Source organism: Mus pahari, chromosome 1, assembly GCF_900095145.1.
Source record: "Mus pahari chromosome 1, PAHARI_EIJ_v1.1, whole genome shotgun sequence".
NCBI classification, from domain to species: domain Eukaryota; kingdom Metazoa; phylum Chordata; class Mammalia; order Rodentia; family Muridae; genus Mus; species Mus pahari.
In genome coordinates, this window is record NC_034590.1 from 80,720,864 (window position 1) to 80,744,594 (window position 23,731).

Sequence of the window (23,731 nt, forward strand, 5' to 3'; positions counted from 1 at the left end):
CAGGGTGTAGTTGACCTCAGTTATAGTGTCTTCCTGATCCAAGACTTTTACACATGAAATCTGAAACCTTGGTGGGTCTCAGAGAACTATTCACCTCCCCTAGAACTTAAGTTTCTTTCTATTTCATTTTTTGGTTTGAGAATGAGAGGAAAGAAATGAAGTCAGAGGTTTTCTTTAAGGATCCCCAATGTTAAGTGGAGAACAGAGAAACTTACTTTTCCAAAAGTGCAGGCAGCGCTGGGGAAGCAGAGATGCTGCTCTTCCCGTTGGACGATTCAGACTGGATGGAAACAGGACCGAGGATGAGTGAGGCAGCCTGGTCTCAGGTGATGCTGGGAAGGGGCTGCAACTCCCCCTTCTCTTTCCTTTCTTCTCCCCCCATAGCTTTCCTCTGAGGTTCCATTCTAGCAGGGAGCCATCAGTGTTCCTCTGTCCCATTTCCTGAGAACCAGAAGGCCTCCTACCCAGTGCGGGTTTAGAATCCTTGGGATGGACTCACAAGCACCACTGCTCCCACAGGTACGTTCCAAGCGCAAACCTCAGGAGGTGCCTAATGGCACAATGGGCTCAAGCTGGCAAATGTTTCTGTGATGCTGCACTGGGTATAGGCAAAGCACAGGCTTTCTATTCTGTGCCCAGGCTAAAATCACTCACAGTGGTTTAAACAGCACTAATCCATTCCAGAATTCTGGGGTGGGACCTGTGATCTGGGTGGTTTCAATGCAGCCATTGTCATTTTAAAGTGTAGTTCTCAGTTGTTAACCACTTGTGTAAAGGTATACATTCAGAAACTATGTATCTATGAAAAGATCTGTTGCTGACTAGCCTTTTCTAGACTTTTTAAAGAAACATTTTTTAGTTTTTAAAAAAAGTGTTATGTGTATGAATGTTTGCATGAATGTATGTCTATGCACCATAAATTTGCATTGAACTTGGAGGTCATAATAGGGCGCTGGATCCCCTGGGACTGGAGATATAGATGGTTGTGAGCTACCATGTGGGTGCTGGGGATTGAACCTGGGTCCTTTGGAAGAGTAGCCAGTGCTCTTAACTGCTGAGCCATTTCTTCAGGACCTTCAAGTTTCTTTGTATTGGTGATTTGGGAATTTTCATTTCACAGACAAAACACTTACAAGGTAAAAGAAACTTAAGAGTGACCTTGACCAGTTTCTTTCACATTGAACCTCTCTCTGTACAGCTGTTCTAGAATGCACAATGATTAGAGAACTCACTTGAGGAAGGTTTATAAAGGTTTTAGAGAGAAGTCACTAGATTCACAAAGACTTTCGGTGCAGAAAAGATTTTTCTTATATATTAAAATCGTCTTCATCTAGAATGAAATGTGCATTTTTCTTTGCCTGTCTTTTTATACCCTATAGAAATATTTTAAAATAAAGAAAATTTAAATGATTTGTCTTATTATTGTCCAGAAATAACCATTATTGTGATGATTAATTTTTAATTATCAACTTGCCACAGTCTAGAGTCACCTAGGAAGACAGCCTCAATTGAGAAATTGTCTAGACCAGCTTGGCCTGTGGTCATGCCTGTAGAGAGATCGCTAATTAATGTAAGAAGGCTCAGCCTACTGTGGGTGTAGGAAGACCCAGTTCCGGTCTGTGATTCGATGGCTGAGTTTCTGCCTTGCTATACCTTTAATGATGGACGATAGCCTGAAATTGTAAGCCAAATAAATCACTTTTCCCCTAACTTTATTTTTGTGAGACTGTTTTATTACAACAACAGAAATGGACCTAGAACAATTATTAAATTTCAAATGATTTCTTTCACAATTTTCTATTTTTAAAGGTACAAAACAGAATTATACTACATATACTCTAATACATATGTTTATTTTATAGAGAAGCTGCTATTTCTTCTCAATAAATCATGGGTGATAATTCTACAGAAATTCTTTATGATGGTATTTACAGTTTACTGCCAATCTTCTGTTGATAAGCAGTGGGCTACTTTCAGGGTTTCATTGTTGGAAACAATGGTGTAGTGATTTAGGACAGAATGACACCCAGTTCATGAACTACAGCTCTGCAATCAGTGTAAGCTGTGAAAGTGCTTTTTAAATAAAAGCATACACTCCCTAAAGAATTATGGTTCTGTTCAAAGAGGTAGCCGCTTATGTGATACACGGAGCCATCTTCTCAGAACAGTGGGAAGGGTTACACTGGGCTGCTTTGTGTACCTCTATCTATATTGTATGCTGGAAGTATCCCGTCCCTGCTGACCCTGTCCCCATCTACGAGCCCTCCACAGTAGTCATGTGAGGGGAAAGGTAGAAAAGGGCAGGCAGAACCATACTCACCAAAGCTGGTAGGGAGGGCATGGGTGAGGAGCTCGGGGCTTGGCCAGGCAGGTTCAAGGCATTAAACTTGGGAACCACAGCAACGCTGACCCTCCGGCGGGGCATGTTCTGTGGGAAGAGAAAGGATTCAGGCCTCCTGTCTTGAGAAGAACAACAGTCATGGTTCTGAGGGTATTAGGAAAGCTTGCTAACTTCTAGCATTCGATAGATAATTTGGTTTGGGGTGGTGATGATGTTAGGAATCAGGGTGGGAAGAGTGAATCAAAGCTGACCCAAATTTTCTGTTGGTCATGAGTGATCTCTCAACACAGCCCCATTTTAGAATTTGAGATTCCATTCTCTGAGTAGCATTCTCGATAGTATGTAAAAACTGTCTGTGGCAAAAAAAAAAAACAAAAAAACAAAAAAACAAAAAAAAACACCAAAGTATATGCATCATTTCACATCAAGTTAATGAAGGGTTGGGAAGACTACACCCGAATAAGAAAGATGGGGTGTCAGAGGCCATGTGAGCAAGTGTGAAAGCTGAATACCCTGCTGGTACCCATAGGTCCAAGAGTGAATGACCACTTGGGTGACCATGAAGATTTCTGACATGTTTCTTCTGGGAGCATTGGAGTTCCTCGGCCATGCATACCTTTCCCATGGTGAGGGACATAGACCGCGCCGTGCGAGGAACCCCGTCTTCTATAGTAGGAAACAGCAGAAGAAAATTGGTATGAGTTTCAGGTTGGGGACCAACAGTACACACAGGCAGAAACTAAGCCAAGCTATTCATGGGTCATAAATGGCCTTGCAGGAATGGCTCAGAGATCTGGGCACTGGGCACCCTTCATTGTCTGATGCTTCACCCTCTACAAAAATCATCTGCAGCAAAGGGATCAATTGTCTTGACTAAACATTTATTCTAACTCCACCAGACACTACGAGAAGCCCTCATCTTAGGTTTCTGGGCTTCGTTTGAAGTGTCTCTGGGATCACCCTGGATGGTATGTGAACAGGACTCTGCAAGCTTGAAGCATTCCAACTCATTCCACGTTCACTCAAAGGAGGGACGGTTGGTGACACTATAAACAAGGGTGATGTGATGTTAAGAATGAAAATTCACTAATAGAAGTCATTTCAGTGTGCTTCCTACCCATGACTCGGAATAAAGGAAGCTTCCACTTTCAGAACTTTTTCTCCTTATCGTGTATATAAAATGATACAATTCCTATTCAGTGTTCAACACTATACCTGCATAAGAGTATGACCAGAAAAACAACTGGATACATGAAAAGTATTTTCATTTTTCAAAAATGTAAATCTTGCCCCTTTGAATATATTCTCAAATATGATTTGTTCAAAATTATCAGAAAAGTATCATCAAGGTCAGTTGGGTTTGGTTCAGTGTCACCAACATCCTGGAGCCTGTACATCTGTCTGTCCTCCATAGCCCCATAAGACCCTTGAAAAGCATGTTGCTATATATTTCATTTTGTTCCATTTTTTAACTTGAGAATCTTGGTCAACCAACAGTTTCATACTGTCTATACTTCTTGTTATCATTAACACAGTTGTTTTTATTTCTATCATTTCATTTTCTATTCTTTATTTACCTTGATTTATTACTTGATTTTTTTAAAATTTCTTTCCCACTCTACGTGTTTGTTGAGATATTATCCATCCTAGTCTTTAAAACAGGGCTTTAACTTCTGATATTATTTGGCTTTAAATTTAAAATTAGGGCTGGAAAGATGGCTCTGCTGCTAAAGGCTAGGCTCGCAACCAAAAATAAATTTAAAATTAATCAAGATCTCCAGGCTTTTCCTAAATAGTGCAAAAAAACAATAACTCTCGAAAACCTTTATTAGAGGGCTAGTCACCACTTTTATGTCACCCTGTGTATCCTCAGTTATGTATTATTCATCCAATCAGCTTACTGGATACTTATTTGGCTCCACCCACATGCTTATGAACTTCCTTGATCACCATCTTATCTTGCGTTCTGTCAATCTGAGACCCAACCCCTCCCCCCACCCAACCCTAGTATATTCTTTAATTGTCCTTTCAGCAGGGACCTATGAAAAGACCCCTTTCTTATCATTATCCCCAGCCCTAAGCCTTACATGACCACCCATCTATTTCCTCTCAGTTCTTTGAGGGGTCAGATCACTGCCTTCTGGTGCTATTGTTGCTCATGAGAATTGTCGTCTATTTACAAACATTCTTCTCATTACCTTTAAGATCTTCACTTATCTTTTCCTTTCATTTCATTTCCTTCCTTTTCCTCTCCTCTCCTCTCCTCTCCTCTCCTCCCCTCCCCTCCCCTTCCCTTTCCTTTTCCTTGTGTCTGTACACACCTGAATGTGTGTGTGAATATGTGTGTGTTCATGCTTAAACAGGCCAGAGGTCAACCCTGGGCATGAGACAAGGCTCCTTACTGAAGCTGGATCTTACTCCTTCAGCTGGACTGGCTGGTCAGAGAAGTCCTGGGATTTGCCTGTCTCCAGTTCCTCAGAGCTGGAGTTACAGGTGCAAACCACCATGCTTGAGCTTGTGTGTGGGTGCTGGGCATCCAAACTCTGGTCCCCATGTTTGCCCAGCCCACCAGGCTGCCTCTTAACTCCATATTTTATCTTGTTTTGATGATTACATTTCATGTAAATTGTAGTTTTTGCCTGATAGACTTCACTACACTGCTGAATCTAGTGATTTGTGTCTTCAGCTGTGGAAGATGCTAGGTTATTTCTTTGAAGATTTTCTGTGCCTAATTTCCCCCTTACAGACCACTTGGCAAATGGATTGTAGGCTGTACCCCATACCCCGTGTCTCAAACACCTTCTATCGTGTTTTAATCACTGTATCCAGTCAACTGCCTTTTGGGTAACTCTCTCAAGTCTTCCAGTCACAATGAACAGGTTAATATTCTGGAAGGGTGGTGCTCATCAGATCAGGAGGAAGAAAACCAGGGTCACATGCACACCAGTTCTTATGGGGTTCACGCCAGACGTGACTCGGCTCATCCACAAAGCCCTCCACAATGCCTGATCTAGCTTTTAGGGAAGGTTTTCTCAACCTATGGTCAAGATCCCTTTAGGCATCAACCAACCTTCAAGGGGTTGCATATCAGATATCCAACATGTCAGATATTTACATTATGATTCATAACAGTAGAAAATTAAAGTTGTAAAATAGCAATGAAAATAATTTTATGGCTGAGGGTCACCACAACATAAGGAACCCTGTTAAAGGAAGCTGCGTTAGTAAGGTTGAGAACCACTGCTCTAGGAGGTGAAAAATAAGACAGGGGAGAGGAATTCAGAATACCGAGAAAAGTCCTCTACCATGGTTATCACAGCTACCAAGTCTCCCTCACCCCTGACCCTTTGTTTTGAGGAGTTGTAGTTCTGTCATAACTATTATTTGATCCTGTGTTTTCCATCTGTCTTTTCATGTCTCTGCTGATTTTAAAATTCTAATTACTTGGCTATCTGGTGTTCGTAAATGCAATCTTATATTGGTGGGTCTAATGATCTGTGTTCACGGTGGACTGTTCCATTGTGTATTTGCGCTGTGGACTTGTCTCCATTCAGGCCCTATGGAGGATTCTGTGTGTGCTGGTGTAGGGTATGCCTCTCTGCAGCGGCTGACTGTGCTCCCGGGGACCCGGAGACCTCCTCCCGATGTTCTTTCCAATTCCTCCGAGATTGCACCACTGTGGCTGTCATTCGTGTACTTTTTCTATGAGGAAGGAGAGAGCATTTTGTTCCTCTCAGGGTACAGGGTGCGAGGCAAGCTTCCACATTTGCTTCGCTGCTGGCTGGTACTGGCTGAATTCCTTACAGAGATTCTATCTCATGGCACAGTCCCTAGAAGGTCTTAGCCTTGCACACGGAGTTCATTGTCCACTCGGTGGGCACCAGGGCTCAAAGGTTGCTCTCAAGTACTGAAGGCGAACAGTTCCAGATAAGCTCTGGCTTCAGCAAGCCGCGGGCGGGGTCAGCGTGGTTTCAGTTCTCTCCTTGGTTCTGGCTGTTTCTTGTGGGCTCAGCTGTTCTTGTAGGCGCCTTGTTTTATTTTGTCCAGCAGGAAGTTTAAGCATTTGGGATAAAGGATTTTTAAGTTTTCTGGTCACCCCAAAAAGCAGAACCAGAAAAAATTCTCTATATGTGAAGAGTTCAAGTACATTTCCAACCTCGCAGCTGGGATAATCAGAGAATTTACAAAATAAAAGTACAAATGTTTAACAAATGCACAGAAGGGCATCAAACTTTGAGTCAAAATTGTGAGATAAAGCAATTTATGTCTATAAAATTATAAATATATTTCAGAAGAGAGAACAAGTTTGGTGGTCAGTGTACTACAAATCTCAACCATTAGCATAACCCTCTAAATGACTATGTCAATGAAGTACTTGAAAATAGCTTATTTATAAATATTTACTTTCCTTAATCTAGTAATGTTTTAATTTCATTAGCTTTTTATTTAGCAAACAAAATAATACATTTTAATAACATTTTCACACATTATGGCATTCTACTAGGTTTATGTCTGCCCACCTCACAGCCCTCCTGTCCCTTGCCCACTGGTCCCCTTTACCTCTACAAATAGTCTCCCCTCTTTCAGCTAGTATTCATATTTCTAGAAGTTTGTTCAAGGGAAGTAATCCAAAATGCAGGTAATCATTGCATTGTTCCATGTTCCAAAAATGTGGTCTTTATGAACAACTTTTTTTTTTTTTTTTTTTTTTTGGTTTTTTTCGAGACAGGGTTTCTCTGTGTAGCCCTGGCTGTCCTGGAACTAACTCTGTAGACCAGGCTGGCCTCGAACTCAGAAATTCACCTGCCTCTGCCTCCCAAGTGCTGGGATTAAAGGAGTGCGCCACCACTGCCAGGTACAACTTATCTTTTAATCAAGGATATTTTATTTCACTGTAAGTCTCAGTCATAGACAGACTGCCAGAAGTCATGTAAAGGCTTTTTTTAAAAATATGCTGTCTGGGACTGGAGAAATGGATTAGTGGTCAAGAGCGTAGGCTGCTCTTCCAGAGGACCTGGGTTCAATCCCCAGCACCCACATGGCAGTTCACACCTGTCTGTAATTCCAGATCCAGGGGATTTGACACTAACACACATGAAAAAAAAAAAAAAAAGATGTTGTTAGAGAATGGTCATAGCACATCACACAGACACGCCTGCTATGTGTCTAGATTCACCAATGCTCGCCTCTCTGCAGCAGCCACAGTGGAGGAAGAGCTTGGGAAAAACCAAGTGGGATAAATATCTCCAGCCCTTATACTTCGGAGGATTTGGCTCTTGAAGCCCTTTGCTCTGGCTAGCACTTTCCCAGCCCCCAGACTAGGTCATGGAACTCTACAGAGCCCATCTCACCCCCAGGAGTCTTCTTACTGTATTTCCTGTGGGTGGGTGTGCTGTATGAACATGCTTGTGTGGTTATGTGTGGTATATGAGGAGAATGTGCATATAGAAGCCAGAGTGTCTCCTGTTATTGCTCTCCACCGTATTTTCTGAGACAGGGCCCCTCACTGAACCTGGAGTTCACCATTCTTTAGACTAGCTAGCCAGCATGCTTTGGGACCTACCTATCTCCTCCTCCCAAGCACTGGGGGAACAGATCTGCATCTGGCTTTGCACAGGAGCCAGGGATCTGAACTCAGGTTCTCATGCTTATATGGCGAGCACTTTACCCACTGAGCCATCTCCCCAACACAGGAAGTCTGCTTCCTTCTGTCATATCTCTAGGATTGGGGCTATGCCATGCAGGGCATACCAAAAGTGCTCAAAAAGCATCTTAGAATGGATGAATGAGACCGCCGGGTAACCAATTATCCCATAGAGCATTTTGGGTTTTGTTTTAGACAGGGTCTTGTTCTATAGCCCAGGCTGGCCTCAAACTCAAAGTAATCCTGTCTTTGCCTCCCAGGTGCTAGGATTCCTCTATAAGATTTCTCTATAATGACAATCACTTCATCCACAAAATTCTGGTACATTGATTTACAGGAGACATGAGCCTTGTACAGAAATAATTATCCGAACCAACATGCTAGGGTTTTCTTGGAATCCACTCTCCATTTGTAGTGAGAGCAGTTTGTTAGGGGCCCAGATGCCTGTGGCTGGGGAACCTGACTGCCAAGATCTGAGATCCGAAGCAGACAGCCCTGAGCACGTGTACATGGCCTTTGGACTCTGGCAAGTCTCACTGATATCCCCAGGAAGTTTGTGGAACCTCCTGTTTATAAAGGGTTTCGGTCTGTTATACTTTCCCTCCTCCTGTTCTTGGTAACGCGGATGTTTGCATTCCACAGGAGTTCCTGATGTGACAAGCTGTTTGCTCCAGCTAGCACTCTCCTGGACCAGACTCATAGCCCTAGCAGCATCCAGGGAGAGATTCTGGTCCAAAGTACTTTCATTTTCCTCCTGGACTGAGCAAGAGCCTCTGAGCTCATCTTTCCTGACTTCAGCTTTGATACTCTGCAAACACACTGTGCTCTGCTCACTAAAATCAGAGTAGCACAAACATAAAGTATGGGCGTGTCCTGAGACATGCTTCCCTCCTACTCCCTCCCTGTTCTACAGGGCAAAGACATTGTTACTAATGTGGCCTGGACCGTGGTCAGCCTCGAAACATCACTCCAGCACTGCAACCTGTGCTCCCCTCCACATTGTACACATACTGTTTCCTCCATCCGGAAGCTGGCTTCCTCCTCCTCCTCCTCCTCCTCCTCCTCCTCCTCCTCCTCCTTTTACTTTAAAACCCTGCAGAGATGACCTCCCAGGAGATATCCATCCTTGATTCCCTGAGGAGACTCAGGTGGCCCTTCTCTGTCTTTTTACACCAATTTGTATAGAACTTCTAAAACACTAAGAAAAGAATCACTAAAGCATGTGTCTTACCACACATCTGCTGTTTGTCACAGGAATAGCTCACTTAGCTGAGGCCTTTTCTGCCCCACTGCCTGGACTCCAACCCTGCCCCGGACTGTTGCAATATTCTTATAAATACAGAATGTTTTCTGGTTCTGCTCTTTTGGGCGACTGGAAAAATTAAATATCCTTTGATTGAAATGCTTAAACATTTCTGCCAGACACATTGAAATAAGCAGTCTCATGAGTTTGAGGCCAGCTTGGACTAGGGAATGCCAATCTGCTCCAGTTATGTAAATAGTGTACTACACTCAGAGTGAGCCACTTCAACGGTCATGTTTCCCCGATGGAAAGCCTTGCATCCTTCATGCTTTCTAGAATAAGGCTCCATTTCTTAGCATGTGGTTTTCAAAGGGGGAATTCCAAGGGGAGTGGAAGTCACAGAGTATGCTTGGCATCTGCCACTTTGGTTAATTGCCAGGAGATGGGAAACCCTTGGTACCTCTTATGTTTCAGATTCCAGGACCCCATCCCCACTGCAGCAGCTGCTGTAAAGGCCCCATGAGTGGCTCTGGGCAGAGGTAGAGGGGTTTCAACCAGCCAGATACAGCCTCTGAGCTGTCCTGATCCTTCAGGCCCAAGCCATGGGGCACCTGTCCTCACAATGAGGACGGAAGCCTGGTTCTTACCAGAGGGCCCACAGCTGCGACTGGAATTCTGATTTGCAAGTTTCTTAAATTCCATGAGCTCAGCATGGTCCTTCTCGTATGTTCTCTTCAGATTCTCCACATACTGCATCATCACTTCCGTGGCCTTTGACATGCGCTTTTCCTGCAGGGAACAAGCGCACCGGTGCATGGGTACAGCTGAAGAAAAGCACCAGTTATTCTACTCTGAGCTCAGCAGAAAGGCCACAGGCACCGTCAGATGAAATCAGATCTGACCTGAGAGTTTGTTGCCTGTGGCATTAGGCTGAGGGGTGTCATGTCCAGGGAGAAAAAGACACAGACACAAGCTATGAAAGGTTGGGGAAGGAAAGGATTGGTTTCCTCTCGGAGAGAGTAGATGGGGATGGCTTTCTGGACATGGCCCGAAGTCACCGATGTGGGGTATAGGCACATAGACATGGGCAGGATAGACAAAGGCCCAAGACCAGAGAACTGCAAGGCCAGAGCTAGGGGCAGCTCCTCACAAGACTTATATGTAGCAGATTTATCCTCCAGACAGGAATCCTTTAGAATGAAAGTGGGCACCATTCCAAACTATGCTGGGACTTGGAGCACATCCAAGGACTTCTACAAGTCAGCATCACACTTGTATACGAACTCCCGCTTCATATAGAAGATCAACAAGCACTTGGATTTGCTGGGAAGAAGTGCTCTAGGTCATGGAGGCCTTAATGTGCTAGGTGAAAGAGACTTGACTTACTGTGCAGGCAAAGAGGAACTACTGATCGTGTTAAAGTGAGGGATGATCGAGTCATGAACGGAGACATGACAGATGTGAATGAGATTTGTGGAATGAGGGCCACAGGGAGCAAGCGTCTCAGCTGGTCCAGAGAAAGCAGGGAGGCGAGCAAGAGCTGAGACAGAGAAGATGGGGGGAACAGAAGGCAGCGTGGAAGGACCACGTTATGAAGGATACAAGCCAGGTATGGAGGTACATGTCTGTATCTTAGCACTCAGGTAGTTGAGACAAGAGGATCATGAGTTTGAGGCCAGACTATACTACATAGTTAAATTCTGCCTGAAAGTAAATAAATAAGTAGGGGCTGGAAAGATGACTTAGTGGCTAAAAGCACTGGCTGCTCTTGCGGGGGTTCGGGTTTAGTTCCCAGCACTGTGGGAACAGCCGTTCATAACTGTCTGTAACTCCAGTCGCAGGGGATCTGACACCCTCTTCTGGCTTTTGCTGGTACCAGGTATGCATGTGGCACATAGATGCAGGCAAAATACCCACAGATATATAAAAACACATAAAAATTAAAAACAAACAAGTACAAATAAAGAAAAGAAGAGTAAAGACAGAATCTATAACATGGAGAACTAGAAATATATTTGGAAGGGTTACATACAACGGAGGCGGGTGGGGGTTTTCTTTTTCCATACTCCCTAGAGTCCACAAGAGGACCCCTAGAGGGATTTCCATATAAATGTCCCCACCACCATGTGGGACTGAGACTCGCCTCTTCCCTAGCATCCTTCTGGTGGTGTTGTTCCCTGCTGGGCTACTTCCTAGGTCACAATGCTGAGTCAGCCACCCTTTCTCCAGAAAGACACCAGGGTGGGTCAGCCCCGTGGCTTGGCTGCCTTTCATTCCTCAGGCTGTGCTTATGGGTGTACCCTCAGCACATCCACTCACAGAAGCACTGCGCAGGAACGGGTACCTCGGCGTTACAGAACATTTATGTGCTTTCTGTGAACGTTGTCAGTCCTATATGGCAGACACTATGAGCAGCTCTGGTTTATAGCCCAGCACACTCACGTGTGGGGAGCTCTGTGAGAGCCACAGCGTGAATGAGGGACAGAACCTGGAGGGGACACTCTGGCAGTGGGCACTGCAGCATTGAGTGGAGGCTCTGTGTGCTTTCAAAGTGGCTAAGGTGAGGAGTCTGAGCTGGGCCGGCACGCAACTCTGCCAGTCACTCACTAATGCTAGAACAACTTCAGTATCCCTGACCCAGAATGCCTACTGAAAATGTTTGGGATTTTGTCAGGTTTGGGAATATTGCATATACACAATAGAGTGTCTTGGGAATAAGACCCAAGTCTAATTATGTTCCACATATACCTCATTGTACATGTGAACCAGAGATACGTTTGTATACTTTGAGTGGATTTTTGACTGTGTCTTGTCACAGAAAATTAGTTGTTTTTTTTATGTGTGACATAATGGAGGCACTCAACACATTTGGAATATTTGGGATTTCCCACCATCTAGAAGCCCTATCTTCTGAGAATATTCACCTTCACTGGGGGCAGATATGGGGGATGGAGGCCACTTTACAGGGTTACTGGGTGGATTAAATGAAACAGCGCTTTGTCCTGAAGCGTGTTCTGCCCAATGCTGGTTCCGTGGAAGCTGAGTACGTGTTCTGTGAGAACACTGAAGAGGGAGAGCCTCCCTAGTCACATATACTTACAAAACACACAGAAAAAGCTCAGCAGACCTCTCCAGTAGGGAATTCTCTAACTTAACTACTGTAGATGGGCTCTAAGAGAGAAGGGCGGTACACAGTCTACCTCAAATGTCAATGCCCACAGAAAACAATTCCTGAAGGAATAATTCAAAGGTTGAGTTGGCACCAAATATATTGGAATATCTCAATGACCTATAATATATGGATTGCCTGGCCTAAGTGAGTCATCAAGAGGTGGTACCTCTCTGTTAATGGTTTGTATATTCTTGGTCCAGGGAGTGGCACTATTAGAAGGTGCAACTTCGTTGGAATAGGGGTATCACTATAGGTATGGGCTTTAAAACCTTCATCCTAGCTGCCTGGAACCCAGTATTCTGCTAGCAGCCTTCAGATAAAGATGTAGAACTTTCAGCTCCTTCTGCACCATGCCCACCTTGATGATAATGGACTGAACCTCTGAACCTGTAAGCAGCCCCAGTTAAATGTTTTTATAAGAGTTGGCTTGGTCATGGTGTCTGCTCACAGCAGTAAAACCCTAAGACACTCTCCTTGCCCTTGTTTGTATCATGGTACTAAATGGAACAGTGCCAAGCACTGTGGGGCTCACCTGGCGAACAGCACCCACCACTTCAGCCCGGCTGGAGAGGCGGGCAGCCAGACGATGCAAGACGGCGATGTCTTCCAGAAGTTTCTGATAGGTCTCCCGGTGTTCGCAGTGGTACCAGATGTTTGCTGAGGACTGAGGGACAACAAAGAGCATCACCACCCAGAGTCCTAAAACTGAGAGCCTAACCCCAATGTGCAGGTGGGGGGATGGGCCCTCAGGAAGTGACTAGGTCACTAGGGTGGGGCCCTTACCAATGGGATTGCTTCTCATACATCAGGGACAGCAGAACTTTCTCTTACTTTCTTTTTACTGTGTCAGGCTATAATGAGAGGTTGTCAGTCTCATTATAGCCTTAGTGTGGACCTAACCATGCTGGAACCCAAGCTTGGCCTTCTAGTCCCCCGGAGCTAAGAGAAACAACGGGTTTGTTGTTTAAATCACCAGCCTGTGTTAATGCATTATAGTAGCTTGAGCTGACTAAGAAAGCATACCAACCCTGAATTCATTTTCATGAGACAAGCCCAAGCCATAGTGTCTTCCAGGTACAGGAGAAGCCCAGTGGAGACACACTACATCGGGCTGGCCTGAAAGAAGTCATGTCTGAGCCAACCATCCTTCTCCTGAGGAGCTGCCAGGGCGCCTGATCCCAAGCCCGCAGGACTGCTGCCTCAGCCCCTCCCGGTCCTTTCAGGAAGACTCTGTCAGGACCTTGGATCCCTTCTCATTCCCAGAGACTACTCTGCTAGTGAGAGAAGTGAGCCCAGCCCTTAGAGACTGTTGCTCTTCAGTTACCGTAATGGAGGCTTTGAAATTTTCCAGTTCCTTCTCCGTGTTCTCTTCCGTCAGGTTGCGCTCCCGTTCAGCCTGGTTAATTCTAGACTCCAAGGTGTAGCTGTCATTTCTAAAGGCCAAGGACAGTTGTACAAACACGTTCTGTTGGGAACAAGAGTGTGGTAGAGGTGCTGGAAGGAGTGACGGCTGCGGGTGGGATTCTTGCTCAAGCCCTTTTACCAGGAACTAGTTCCCAAGGCCCCCATGTACAGGTAAACTTCCCTTGATGGTGAAACACACCAAAACAGACAAATGGCAATCCCTGCGGGCCAGGAAAGGTCTTTTCTGGGACCAAATGTAACCATGAGACAGTAGCATCCAGCCTTTCCCTGAATCAAGAGCGCCCACGTTTGGGTTGAGATAGGCCTAGGCCAGAGCTGTGTACGCAGTTTGGACTCACACTGGGACCTATTGCAGGGGATTGGGGAGGTCTGCAACAAACCTCTGTATCTGAGGAACTGCCAGCTCAGCAGCAGGCTTGTGAATTTAAAGCAAACTTCCGTTTCTAACCCTGCTATCTCACATTACTATGTCACCTTTAAGTAACTTCCCGGAGATTAGACAAGATCAGGTATGGATCAGTTATGATAAATGTCCTGGAATAAATATTCCAGCCCAAAATAAAGCACGCCATACAGGAATGATTGTTTTTTTTATTTTTAAAAGTTTTTGTGTGTATAGATGTTTTGCCTGCATGTATGCCTGCACACAAAAAGTGTAGGAGCCAGAAGAGGGAGTTGAATCTCCTGGAACGGGAGCCACCATGTTGGTTCTGGGAATGGAGCCCAAGTCCTCTGGAAGAGCAGCCAGTGCTCTTAACTACTGAGCCATCTCCAGCCCCACAAGAATGAACTTTTTAAAGGTGCAGGTGATCAGATGTAGAGTTAGCACTCACTGTAACACATAACTACTGGGGAGGAAAAATAGACAAGTGGACTCCACACGAGAAACAAGAAGGGAGGGGGGAGTTCCAATTGCTTCGTCTGCCCTGCCTGAAGCAAGTGGGAGCAGCTTTCTTCTTTTGGTGTATGTGTGTGTGTGTGTGTGTGTGTGTGTGTGTGTGTGTGTGTGTGTGTGTATGTGTGTGTGTCAAGAGTAGCATCCAGAAGTTGGTTCTGTCTACTGTGGGGTCATAATGTTGTCAGCCTTGCATAGGACTTTTAGTCACTAAGCCGTCTCACCTCCATGGTCACTGACCCCTGCCCGGCTTCTGAAGTCCATCTAACATGGCCAATGGCAGCTTTCCCAGACAAGAACTGCCTCCGAGATGGTAGTAGTGGTTCTATTGAAAATTATCCCTTAGTGACCATCGTGATTGTGAATTATAACCTTGTTACATTTAACCCCACAGCAACTCTCTGGAGTGAGGACTCTTACACCCATTTTACAGGTGAAGAGACCAAGACTAGAGACATCACTAACTTGTTCAAGGTGACACACGAATAGCAGAGTGAGGACTTGGCCTTACAACATCTGATTCCCAAGTCTGTTTTACTTCTGCCGTGCTGATGGCTATGTGAGCACACACCTGAGGGCAGGGTCTCTGACATTAACTGAGCTGGCATGATGAGTCTCCATAAATGAGAGCCCAGTGATGAGGATTCTCTCTCCTACCCAGCTTCTGTCTATGAGCACTTCTCAATGCTTAGCTCTCTACCAGACACAAAGGGTCCTGAGGGCAGTTGGAATATTCGTATCCAACTCAATCTTGTTAACTCCTGAGTCTGGGAGCTTGGGTGAGCTGTTTTATTGCCCAGCTTCTCTTCTGCTTTAACTCCTGCTCTGCCTACTTTGCAGAGCTGCTGGGAGATCACCTTATTCGGAGTGGGGGCTGTGAACTTGCTGCAGTGGTAACGTCTGGTTCAAGGGCACTGTGTTACCTGGTGGGGGTGGGGAACACTTGTCTCAGGTTGTCTATCTTCCCTTGCTCATCTGATCCACTTCTCCAACCCTCCCTAACTCACCTCTGATACATGTCTTGTCCATCTGTGCCTTCACCAGAATGAAAATTCTCCGCTCGCCCATCACCCAGCATTGGGACAAGGAGGTTAAACCAGGGAAGGCAACACCAAGAGCTTTCACACTGTCGGCCAAGCTGGCCTTCTTGCAACCCAAACTCTCAGGAGGCCTCCTTTGTCCTCCACGCTAAACTCTGAAGCATCTAACATGGCCACATTCTAAATTTTTGAACTAAATTTAGAACATTTGTAAAGTCTCCTGACTAGCTTTGTATTGGAAACTCATCCATCAAAGGAAAACAAGAGTCTTTGAAGGTGGCAGCTCCAGCAACCTTCTCATCTCTCACCAGAATTGTCAGAATGAATGGAGGCAGGCTTGGGGAACTCAGCAGTGGCTGGGAACAAGTATCCAGAGCATCCCACAGTCACTGTTCTCACTCTTGTATAGAAACGTTAGGACCACAGGCTGCAGGAAGGAATGTGTGGATGAACCTCAACAGAGTCAGTCAGAACACAGCACGGAGCCCATGGGCCACTTACCTCCACTTCCTTCTCAGTGAGTGGAGGGGCGCTGTGAAGAAGAAAAAAGTACAGGTGAACTTTATCCAGCCTACTAAATAAAGCAGAAGGTGACTTTGAATGACCAGCAGGTCATGCACTTCCAGAAGAGGAGTGAGCAGAGCTGGTGAGGTGAAAAGACACAGCCCTTTGTGTCCTCCCTGTCATCTGTGACCACTGACTTTTATAGAGTGGGTGTGGAATATTAGATGTTGGAGGGCAGCACTCAAGAACAGCCACTACAACCCCTCTAAGTTCCAGCTTGCTCATATGTAAAATCAGAATATTGCCTATATTGTATAAGCCTTATAGGAATATATATACATACATATATATACACATATATATTCATGTTTGCACATACACATATATATGCATGAATACGTGTGTACTGTGTGTATAAATACAGTCAGCCTTTCTCAGCCACATGTTCCATATTCCTTTAAGCAACCACTATATATTGAAAACGTTACAACAAACTGTGTCTATACAGAATTTATTCAGACTTTTTTGCCCATATTCTCTAAGCAACACAGAACAGCACCTATTTAAATAGAATTTACACTATATTGGGTATTATACATCATGTAGAGATTATTAAAAGTGTCAGAGGGTTGTTGAGACTATATGTAAGTACTATGCCATTTTATACAAGGTCTTGAGCATTTGGATTTTGCTATCTGTGTGGTGCACCCATAGGCTGTGAGAAATCAGAAAACACGCATGCATTTGTCATTTTCAAACTGTGTCTGACGTCGACTGTAGTTTTCAAGGGCTTCCCTAGCTCTGTAAAGACTGATCCTTCCTTCCTAGACTCCGAGGACTGTGACAAACATCTATTTGTTCCAGAAACATCTATTTGGTAAGAAAAGGGTTGGTAGGGCTCATTGCAACAAAAGCCTCCAAACTCTGGAATTGGGGTGACATAGAGGTGACCTTCTGAGAGGTTCCTGAGCAGTTCCCACAGCTTGTCCTAGTCAACAGATGCCTTATCTGCACAGCCACTCCATGTGGCTGTCTGTGCAGCCCTTAGTAACTAAAGTTGGCCCCATTGGAAGCCCAGATAATGTAAATACCACACAGGCGCTTTCCTGTGCTGGGTGGGGAAGCCAGGAGGGGCTCCAACTCGCGTCACAGGACTTGGCGAGTAAGCACGCCATCAATAAACTTCTCAGGAAACACAATTTTCCTCCCTTGTACGGGTACGGAGAGACCCTGAGAGCAAAGGGAGAGGGGTCAGCCATCTCTGGGAAGGGCTAGTTCTCACCCTTGACCAAGGACAGCAAGAGCCTTCCTGTCAGGATGAGACAGCAAGACCCTGTGGCTGGCAGAAAACGGAGTATGGGGACAAACAATGACAATGATGTCTCCTGCTTACAATGCTTGTCACAGGCCCTGTCCTCTCAGGGTCAACACGCTTTCTCGCTTTAGTACAGAACAGGCACATACTGTCTGGGAGGTTTATCAAGTGCTTAGCATGTGCCTCTGTCATCTAGGTTCATTTGACTATTAAATGAAAATGACATCTTTCCAGAAGTAATTAGGCAAGCTTATTTTTCTACTTCAGTGATTTAAATTCTACTTTGAGCTACAGAACACGCACAAACAGTAAGGAACAGGGTGGTGTGGTGTAGGTCAAGTGGTCACATGACACAGCCAGTTCTTAAGGCAGAGCTCTGGACCTGCCTAGGCAGGGAGGAGGCAGACCCATGGGCCTCAAAGACAATGCAGAGTAATGGCATATCTTCTCAAGTACCCTGTGTGCTCTCTTTTTGAAATCTAAATTTTATCAAATCACAAGAATTCTCTATAGAACCATGCACCTTACCAGGTAAATGCCCCATGAATATTTCCTCCCATTCTGTGAGTCGCCTTCCACTTTCTGGGCAGCGTTGACAGCGCAGGCTTTTTATTAGGATTGTGATGGTAGTGGTGATGACTTAATTTTCACCTGTTCTTTTTCCACTTTCAGCGTGTGCTTTCCTGTCTTATCTGGAGCTGTGGGCTAACCCAAGCTCATAGCTCATGAAGATTGCTTGACTCTTGTATTTCCCTCTAAGCATTCCATGACATTGAGGTCTGTGGTCCATTTTGAGCTGGTGTTTGTGTATTATGGTAGCCTCGTTTGCTGTTTACTATATTTTGTTTATGAGTACTCTGTTTGCATGCATGCATGGATGACAGAGAGGGCATCAGATCCCATTGCGGATGATTCCGAGCCACTATCCGGGTGCTGGGAACTGAAGTCAGCACCTCGGAAAGAACGACCAGTGCTCTTATCCTCTGAGCCATCTCTCCAGTCCCTAGCTTGGCTCTTTTGCATGTGATTTGCCAGTTGTCTCCCTGACATTTATTAAAGCCACTTCTTGTTTGGAAAGCTATTCACCAAAGTCTTTGCATGCGTGGCTTCTTCTTGTCACTGTGACCCGGATTCCTGACTACCCTGTCATAAAGATCTTCTTTGACTCAGTTCCCAGTGTCTCACTTAGATTGTTCTCTGGGTTGCCCTATCTCATGGTGCTCCTAGAAACTTCTCCAATCCCCACTCTTTACTTTCTAATCCAGCTGTCAAGGATGCGTTCTGAGCTGACACTGTTCCAAGCCCTCTCACAGATAGTCTCATTTAGTGCATCCTGCCAACGGCAGATCACTTACGACTCTTCTACAGACAATGAAGCCAAAACTCAGAAAGGAAAGGAACCTTCTCTCTGTGAGCAGAAGTCTGGGGGAGTTTCTGCTCAGCTCGTCACATGATTTTGGACATTGTGCATCTCTCCATATACCGTCTGTCCCACAAGTAAGTGGTTTATATGGAATGAAATGTGTATCCCCTGGCAAGTGGTTTCAAATGTATGTGCCCTGACCCAAAGCCCACCACTTTCACCTCTGGTGACCCTCATGTCCTCAAAGGTTCTTGCCTGTGAATTTCATATACTCTTGAAGTTGGAAATACCAACATGGCCCACCCTTGTGCTTTGTGTTTTGGCTGTATCAGCCCTGCCTGGACCACTGGACTGCATCCGTTTCAGGATGAAAACCAAGACTGATACTGTACTGTGTTCCACCCATGGTCTAACATGGGGACCCCCTGAAAGATCTTCAAAAGCTCATGTCCTGATTTACCTTCCAGTGAGTGACTTGTGAACCCTAAGTTTGCGCAGCAATATGTCAGAAATGTTGGGCATCACATCCAGACCACTCTTGGACTCTTCTTCCTCAGCTGCTGGAGCGAGTTCAGGGGAGACTCCTGGAAAATAAGAGTTTTCCTTATAGAATGCCTGTTTCAACTCATACTAGTATTATTGGCAGCCGGCTTCAGGTCCCAGGAGAGCTGTCAACACTTGAAAGTACTTTGTTACATGCCAGAGACCTTATTAATTGTTTTCTATCTTACTTTACCCTCACGGTGGCCTGAAGAGCTGCTTCTTAACCATCCCTTATTGCAGGTGGATAGTATAAGGCTCAATAAAGTTGGTAGTTTGCTGAAGATTACAGGCATAGCAAATGGCACAGCATGATGGCAAATCAACATCTATCTGGCCCCAGTCGTTTCTTCTCATAATCCCCAGTGTCAAGTACAATCGTGTGTCAGCATTTAGATGTTGGTTTCTGGCAACTGAAAGCTGGTTGACTCTTTGATTATGGGTGTTTGGGAAAAAGCTCTCTATTTGGCATGCTCTTAAAGGGATCTCTTGACTGATAATTTTTCCCAAATAAATCCAAAAGCACCATCTCCTAGCTCCTACCTAGAAATCAGCATCTGGTTTGCCGCTAGATAGTAACAGAAGCAGGTATTTTCCAGGATAAAGCTGAGGTCATGAGCCCCGTCCCAGGTCTCAGAAATACGGATGTCTGCTCGTCAACAGAGCCAACAAACAGCATGTGCTGCCTCCCAAAATGATGCAGGGTAGTAACCGGGAAACGGAGAGAGCAGGCTATAAATCTCTCTTCTGCTTGAGCAGCTCTTTCCTGGACCTGTTGCCTACTTCCCAGTGGCTCTTTGAGGAATCCTATAGTTCATGGTCTCTAGACCCATCCCATGCCTATACATACACTGCCTTGTTGCTGTTTGAGAGACCCCAGATGTTCTCTAGCAAGCGTAATCCAGAATGCTGGCCAACACCCTGGGTACCGACCTTCCCATCCACGCAAGATAGACTTGCTGTGCCTTACTGTGTTCTCACGGCATATTTAGAGTGAAGCAGCAACCTCAGACATCTTAGACATCTTTCATTTGAGCCACCTCAGGATCCCACTGATCCTGACCAGTGAGGGTGCTGCATTTACATGCAGCTCTCTACCCCATTTTCACTGTCTGCCACGGCTTTTGACCCAGCAGTGTTCCAATTTGCTTGTCTGTTTTCCAGAATTGCAGGCTGGGCTAGAGGTCAGGACAGAAGGCAGAGTTGTACCAATCATCTGGTTGGAATTAAGACAGGGATTCCTATCACCAAGGGAGACAAGGCAGAGGGGGGAGGGGACTCAGTTGGGTTCACGGTAAATACGTTTTCAACAGTTGGACCCTGTTCAATAACAGAACAGTATTACAGACTCTTTGATATGTCAGTTATTCTAATGAAGGCTACAGGGCCATCTGTCGTGGACAGGACAGCCAATACTACATCTCTAGGTGTACCATTAGACCAGAAGTTCCTGTAGCTACCTGCCAACTCTTGCTTTCTGCTGGCATTTGTTGCTCACTGAGGGCTCCATGTGTCGTCTGTGACCTTGCTCTGTATCTATGCACCTCTGCCACACTTAGCAGGGAGCCAGCTAAGCGGGGGGCTCCTGAGGATGCTGTATGTGTGTCTGAAACATCAAATCTAATTCCAGATGAAGGACACACTGGGGGCTTCTGCCTAAAACACTCCTCTAAGTTGAGAGAAAATGAGGGGAAGGAGGAGGAACAAAAATAGAAAGGAGAAGCCAGGCATGGTGGCGCACGCCTATAATCCCAGCACTTGGGAGGCAGAGGCAGGCGGATTTCTGAGTTCGAGGCCAGCCTGGTCTACAAAGTGAGTTCCAGGACAGCCAGGGCTATACAGAGAAACCCTGTCTCAAAAAATCAAAAAAAAAAAAAAAAAAATAGAAAGGAGAAAAGAAACTAATTAGGGCTACCAGCTCTTATAAAATAGCAGTTCCACGTATAAGTGGATACCAGAACCAAATACCCTTTCCCTGAATGCAACTAAATTAATAACCAAAAATCATATTATCAATTATATATGTGCCAACAGTGATTAAATACAGAAAAATAAAGTATTGAAAATAATAATAATGGCTAAAGACAGAATTTCCTAGAAATAAATGGGGCACCCCCACCTTTGATTCCTCTTTCTTCCTCCCTCAAAGAACAGGGGCTTTGTTGAGTTTGTTTGCGTTGAGTCAGGGTGCCACTATATTGTCCAGGTCAGCCTTTAGCTTGTATTGGTCCTCTTGTCTCAGCTTCTTGCATTCTGGGATTACAAGCATGCATCTCAACGCCTGGCCTAAGAGTGTGTATTCTGGGGGTGGAGGGTTGGCTCAGTGGTTAAGAGCACTTGTTCTTGCAAAGGAACTGGGCTCAATTCTCAGCACCCATGTGGGGGCTCACCACCTCCTCAAGCATCAGGTGTACATGTAGTGCACAGACACACATGCAGACAAAACACTCATACAAACAAAATATTAAAAAAAATAAATAAATGTTGACAGGAGGTGATGGTGAACGCTTGTAATCCCAGCACTCAGGAGGGATCTCTGAGTTTGAGGCCAACCTGATCTTCAGAATGAGTTCCAGGACAGCCAGGGCTACACTGAGAAACCCTGTCTTAAAAAAAAAAAAAAAAAAAAAAAAAAAAAAAAAACCGGATTCTGGATAAGGAAGCTTCTAAGAATATGAGAACACAGAACAAGAAAGAGTGGACAGAATGAGTAAGCAGGCAGCCTGCAGAGGGACGTCAGAAAGAAAGTTTCTCTAGAAAGTCCTACACTCTACCATACCAATACTGCCAAGAAGAGAAAGTGCTGCCTGTATTGGCATTTCGCTTTCTCTGTCAAGAAGGAGGAAAGAAGAAAGGAGGACTGGGTATCTGGTATCTTTGTATCAGAATTACTTGTATAATATGCAGGAGCTTACCAGAAGGGAAGATTTAAAACAACTAAACAAATAAAACAAGCTCTTCAGATGGAGTGAACAGCAGGAGCCATATGGAGAGCTCCAATTGAAGCTCCGCACAAACCACGTTAGAGAATAGCACAGTGGCTAAAGTCCTTGATTTCATCTATCCTTTTCCTCCTTTGCCTGGCTGAACAATGAATGGCTCTTGGGAAGGGGTGGGTCAAGTCTAGACAACAAACATCTGGACAGACTCTTACTACAATTCCATCCTAAACTGGTGCTCCAAATCTCACTAATCCCCAGCTGGAGGAACAGAAATATCTCAATTTGGCATAATAAGCTCCAGTTTTGGACTCTGAACAAAGTTATAGAAAAGAAGCAGAAAGCCAACAAATGCTGCTGTTAACAGCTTTGTCCGAACTTCCGCTTTCCTCCAACTCAAGCAGCAAAGAAGTATCCATGAGCACCCAGTCCTCAGTACTGAGCAAAGAGGACAAAGAGATGGTGCGGGAGGGAGTGAATGAAAACCAGCCCTCCTCCCCCGACACATACAAGGGAGGAGGAGATCCCAGTGGAAATGTCCAGTCACAAATAGATGAAATGGAAACCAATGACATGGCAGCTAGACAAAAATACTAGAGTGAAAAGAGGAAGGAAAGACGGAAGGTAGAAAGGAAGGAAGAATGGAAACACAGGAGGCAGATGTCAGGATGGACACATAGATGCAGGGAACATAGGGGAAAAAGAAAAACTGCATTTCTATGCAAAATATATACAGTAACTGCTTAACTCCAGGGAAAACTAGAATCTGAAAAAAAAATGAGAATAAGAAAGCAGGACAAGAAAAGAAGATCACACATAACGGACAAGGGTTCTATTTAAAGAAACAAATTAAAGACCGAGAATGGAATGAATAAGAGATTGAAAAAATAGATCTGGTCAGGGTGTTTAAAAAAATGAGGACATATAACACACACAGTTTTACATGAATTAGTAAGGAGGGCCAGATAGATTGAATGATCATAAGGAATGTAAAGAGGAAAAGAAAGATTGAAGAAGGCAGGTTCTAAGTTGAGCTCTATTGACTCTTTCATTGAACAAATAATACATTCGAAGACATAATAGAAGAAAAAATGTCCTCAGTGGAGGGGAGAGTTGAACTTGGAGGTTGACTATACATATGAGGCTTTTCTTTTCATTCTTTTCTTTTCTTTTAAAGGCATGTCTATAAAGAAATGCTACTGTTCTTATTCCTAACAGGAAAGAAAATACACATGCAGGGAATATGAAGGTTAAGGGGCGCAGTAAACCAGAGGGTCTTGGGTACCTCTACAGTGCTGAACACTACTGGG

The 23,731-nt window shown here is 44.8% G+C and overlaps 1 protein-coding gene across 5 annotated transcripts in view; it reads right to left on the minus strand.

Annotated features, from left to right (window-relative positions):
• Nucleotides 1-23,731, minus strand: part of Mrvi1 (murine retrovirus integration site 1 homolog) — a 108,385-nt gene that overhangs the window by 13,786 nt on the left and 70,868 nt on the right. For all 5 annotated transcript variants that reach the window (XM_021208212.2, XM_029544987.1, XM_029544978.1 and 2 more), the window contains 8 exons: nucleotides 19,403-19,526; nucleotides 16,262-16,292; nucleotides 13,725-13,865; nucleotides 12,933-13,064; nucleotides 9,876-10,017; nucleotides 2,958-3,007; nucleotides 2,321-2,428; nucleotides 216-280 (listed from right to left, as the gene is read on the minus strand). In XM_021208212.2, the coding sequence (XP_021063871.1) occupies nucleotides 216-280; nucleotides 2,321-2,428; nucleotides 2,958-3,007; nucleotides 9,876-10,017; nucleotides 12,933-13,064; nucleotides 13,725-13,865; nucleotides 16,262-16,292; nucleotides 19,403-19,526 (793 nt within the window). The remainder of the gene's footprint in view (nucleotides 1-215; nucleotides 281-2,320; nucleotides 2,429-2,957; nucleotides 3,008-9,875; nucleotides 10,018-12,932; nucleotides 13,065-13,724; nucleotides 13,866-16,261; nucleotides 16,293-19,402; nucleotides 19,527-23,731) is intronic.